At 41.1% G+C, this 3,837-nt stretch overlaps 1 protein-coding gene across 2 annotated transcripts in view; it reads left to right on the forward strand.

The window, feature by feature from the left end:
* id4 (inhibitor of DNA binding 4) overlaps nucleotides 1-2,165 on the forward strand; it is a 3,292-nt gene extending 1,127 nt beyond the window's left edge. Inside the window, exons 2-3 of one of the 2 annotated variants that reach the window (XM_030370814.1) lie at nucleotides 349-414; nucleotides 670-991. In XM_030370814.1, the coding sequence (XP_030226674.1) occupies nucleotides 349-396 (48 nt within the window). In that variant the 3' untranslated portion in view covers nucleotides 397-414; nucleotides 670-991. Of the gene's footprint in view, nucleotides 1-348; nucleotides 415-669; nucleotides 992-1,138 lie in introns of those variants that run through there. The other variant, XM_030370813.1, reaches the window with a different exon arrangement.
* The last annotated feature ends 1,672 nt before the right edge of the window (nucleotides 2,166-3,837 follow it).

Here is a 3,837-nt window from a genome sequence, read left to right on the forward strand (position 1 = left end):
ATTGCGCACTTGATGGCGTGCTTGTGATTTGCATTTTAATGACTGGGAGAGCGTTTTGGCCGTGCGTGTCAGAGGCCCACGTTATCACGGGAGAGGTGAAGTATCCCTGTTGCAGCCCACTCCAACGTGCACAATGAGGCCCCTTTGTTATTCAATAGGCCGAGAATTTATAATGGGGGATACGGACAGACAATCGCTCTATCGCTTTGCTGTATTTCATTTGCTTTGTATAGGCCTGCGTATGGCCCCACCACTCATGTCTTCGCTGAAAGCTAAACCCTTTACCTGTGTGTGTGTGTGTGTGTGTGTGTGTGTGTGTGCGTGTGCGTGTGCGTGTTTTTCTTTCAGAGGACGTCAATAGTTAAAAAGCCGGAGGACTCAATTTTATGCCGTTGAGGTGGAAATACTGCAACGGTAAGTTGGCTTCAAAATTGACCTTTCTTCCACTTTGAACTTGTGTTGTTATTTTTTATGCAGGCCCATCCATCATTTAAAAGAATATAAATGCATTGTCCATTCGCGGGGGTTTGCTGTTAGTAGGGCTATTGGTGATAAATTGTGTGTGTGTGTGTGTGTGTGTGTGTGTGTGTGTGTGTGTGTGTGTGTGTGTGTGTGTGTGTGTGTGTGTGTGTGTGTGTGTGTGTGTGTGTGTGTGCCATCCCATAATAGTACTGGGCTCGTGATGGCGTTATAGACGGGGCCAGTAAGACATTGGGAAACACAGGGGCTGATTGGGGAACCTGAAATTTGCCACACCGTCACAGGCAGCTGTGCATTGCGCAACAACTGTCACTAGTGTAGCAATTTCCCACACAGCGCCGGGGTTAAAACGTCACGCTGGCCCCCCTCTCTGTCCCGTTCATCTTGCTCTCCTCCTTGAGGAACGACCCTAAAGGACAGCCTGCTGGGGTCCCATTGGCTGCGTGCAGCTGTGTCTTGTTAGAAACCCACTTTGGAAAAAGAGAAAGGGGGGAGAGGAAAAAAAAAAAAGCTGAAATCCCGAGGAGCCGCCGCGGTTGTTGTGTGAGCCGGTTTGTTTTGGGTTGTTGATCAAGCATGGCCTGTGTTTGGTCGGCGGCGCCAGTCAGTCTGGCGGCTCTGGGTTCACACACCCCCCTCTATTCATACCCCTTCACAGGTGCGCTGCAGGGCCGCCCCGCCGCTCCTCCGCCAGGGACTCTCTCACACTGGAGGCTCGGGGATCACCAGGGGGATTTTTTCAAAACCACTGGAAGAAAGATGAAAAAATGTAATTAAAACGCTATTTATAGAACTTTTTTTTTATGTGTGCTGAAGCACTCCCTGTTTTATTTGGCATAACTCGTTTTTTGTTTCTTGTAACCGGATTTAATCAAACTAAAATAAACCAAGTTGAGGCACGGAGTCCCTCGCAGCTCGGACGGCGAACTGCAGGCAACAGCTTATGGAAAACTGTGTGAAGTGTGCGTTCAAATAGCTTACAGAAGTCCAGTTTAAAGCTTTACTAAAACGGTGAACATTGTTAATGTTTCGGGCATCTATTGTTTAAAATAGGTGATTTGTGTTGAAAAGGGTTTTCCCTGGGATCTGAAATTGTTTAATATTGTAAAAAATACAAACAATTCAAGTCAAGGCAATTTAGATTGTACATATAGACCAACAAATGTTCTATAAATGTATGTGAAAGGAAATACTTATATGCTTCAAATAGACTATTGTAATTAAGATATTTTTATCAATTGTTTTTTTTGTTTTGTTTTGTTATAATGTAAATATTGTGTTACCCCGTTAATATCATCGTCCTAATATTAGTTCATCCTTTGCAGTGTGTGGAGAAGTTTAACACGTAGCATGTCCGGCTAATTGCAAAGACGTCTGCACTGAAACATCCATTTTGTGTAAATATATCCTCTGGAGTTCAGCCTCACATGTCCCTCATTTGTGGTCTTTGCTCCTTCAAGCTCAGCTTTCTCTCTGAATGTTTTTTTTGTTTTGTTTTCATTTCTGACATTTCTTGAAACATTCAGCCTAAAGAGCCGGGCCCCGGGTTGTATCTTAAGGGGCCCGGTTGGATTCTGTTACGTTTCAACGTTGTGTAACAAAAAGTACACTGCAGCCGCTGCATTTCTGACCAAGTTTACAAATAAAAGAAAAAACACATCTTGAAATAAATGTAGTCATGATTATGTTCCGCCTTCATTCTTCAATAACGGCTCTCAGGTTCCTAATCAGAAATTGGTTATGAAATATGAGCGAAGCTGGGATCGATAACTAACAATTAGGCTCTGTTTGGATAATGCTGTTTTTTGTTTTTAATATGCAAGGCCATTCTCAACCAAAACAGCAGCCATTGTTTCTATCAGAAATAAAATGTTTTTTTTTTTTAAGATTGAACACGAGTGGCACCTCAAGGTTCTCAGGGGTCAGAGGTCTGGACTTGACCTTTGAGAGAACTCCTCAAGAGTGTTTGAAGTACTCCAGGTGGAGTCTCTCAGCCCAAGCCTTGTGCTCCTCTCTCTAAGGCTGACGTGGTGGATATTGGTTTAGTGCGGACGGAGTCAGCCAAAACGTAGGTTAGCCGGTCTAAAGTTAAAACATAGTCGGACGCCCTGGTGTCCTTGTGGGTTTTGTTTTAATTTGTTTTTGCTGAGCTCCGCGCTGAATCACCTCGTGTGTTTAAATTCAACGCTGTCCTCTGGTACTGAGCAGGGCCCCTCTTCATAAAGAAACATCATTATGGATTTTAGAAATTAAAATCTAAAATATTCTATTGTATGTGATTTAAAGGGCGATGGTAGCCGGCATATATGTAAAACTACCATTTATTTAAAAAAATATTATGAATGAATTATTTTGAATCAATCAATTGTTTTCTTCAATTTTGGCAGATGTATTAAGCATGCATGCATTTCTGCCTCAGAGTAACACTGATTGAATTGATATGCATTAAACATTTTATCAGTAATAGTTGTATACCTAGCAGGAATATATAATGTTGATTAATTACTAAAGCTGATCGATCAATTCAATGTCTAACCGAACAAATGTTCGGTTAGACATTTGTTCCCAAATTTCTATCTAAACTTCCTACATTACAGCAATTGTTAGGTGTTTTAAATTTGACTATTGAAATCGAGAGGAACAAAGAATATACATTACTCCAATAGTAGTGATAAAAAATATCTTTAATCTTCATTCCAATAAAAAAGAAAATAGATGATTTTTAAGGCTGTTAGTGAAAGCCTAAGTAAATAAATTAAGTACAGACTCAATTAAGTAAATAAACTCTTGATATTTAATATTTAAAAAATGTGCAACTTTTTTTTAAATATCAACCTTATTAGGACATATTTTCTATATTAGTTTCTGGTGAGGATTATCATATAAATTTCTTTATTCTCTGGATTGACCTTCTCTTTAGTGTCTTGTTGTAGTGTAAAGACATCTTAATATACTCCTGGATAATAGGACATTAAATAATCCATACTGTTGCAGCGATACTTAATATATCATTGATGCCTAACAATGGCCTCATAGTCTTAAAGAGAAATTTAATCCTACATATAATAACGTCACAGATGTAAATAAAATGCAGTAAATGAATCATGAATTGAATTGCTCACCGATGCATTTCAGAAAAAATAAAGAATGCAAACATTTTGCAGACACTTCCCAGCTGGGCAGCTGTCCGTCACAGGTCTGCTGCGTCTGAGCTCCAGCCGAGCAGCCTGCAGAGGCCTTGGACGGAGCCCTCAGACACGCTGCTGCGTACGGCCCTCAGACACCAGCCTGCCACCTGGGTGTGTTTACAGTCCAAACCGAGAGGGCCCGTCCCCCTGCCCTTGGACAACAACTGTC

This window comes from Gadus morhua, chromosome 11 (assembly GCF_902167405.1).
Source record: "Gadus morhua chromosome 11, gadMor3.0, whole genome shotgun sequence".
In the NCBI taxonomy this organism is placed as follows: Eukaryota; Metazoa; Chordata; class Actinopteri; order Gadiformes; family Gadidae; genus Gadus; species Gadus morhua.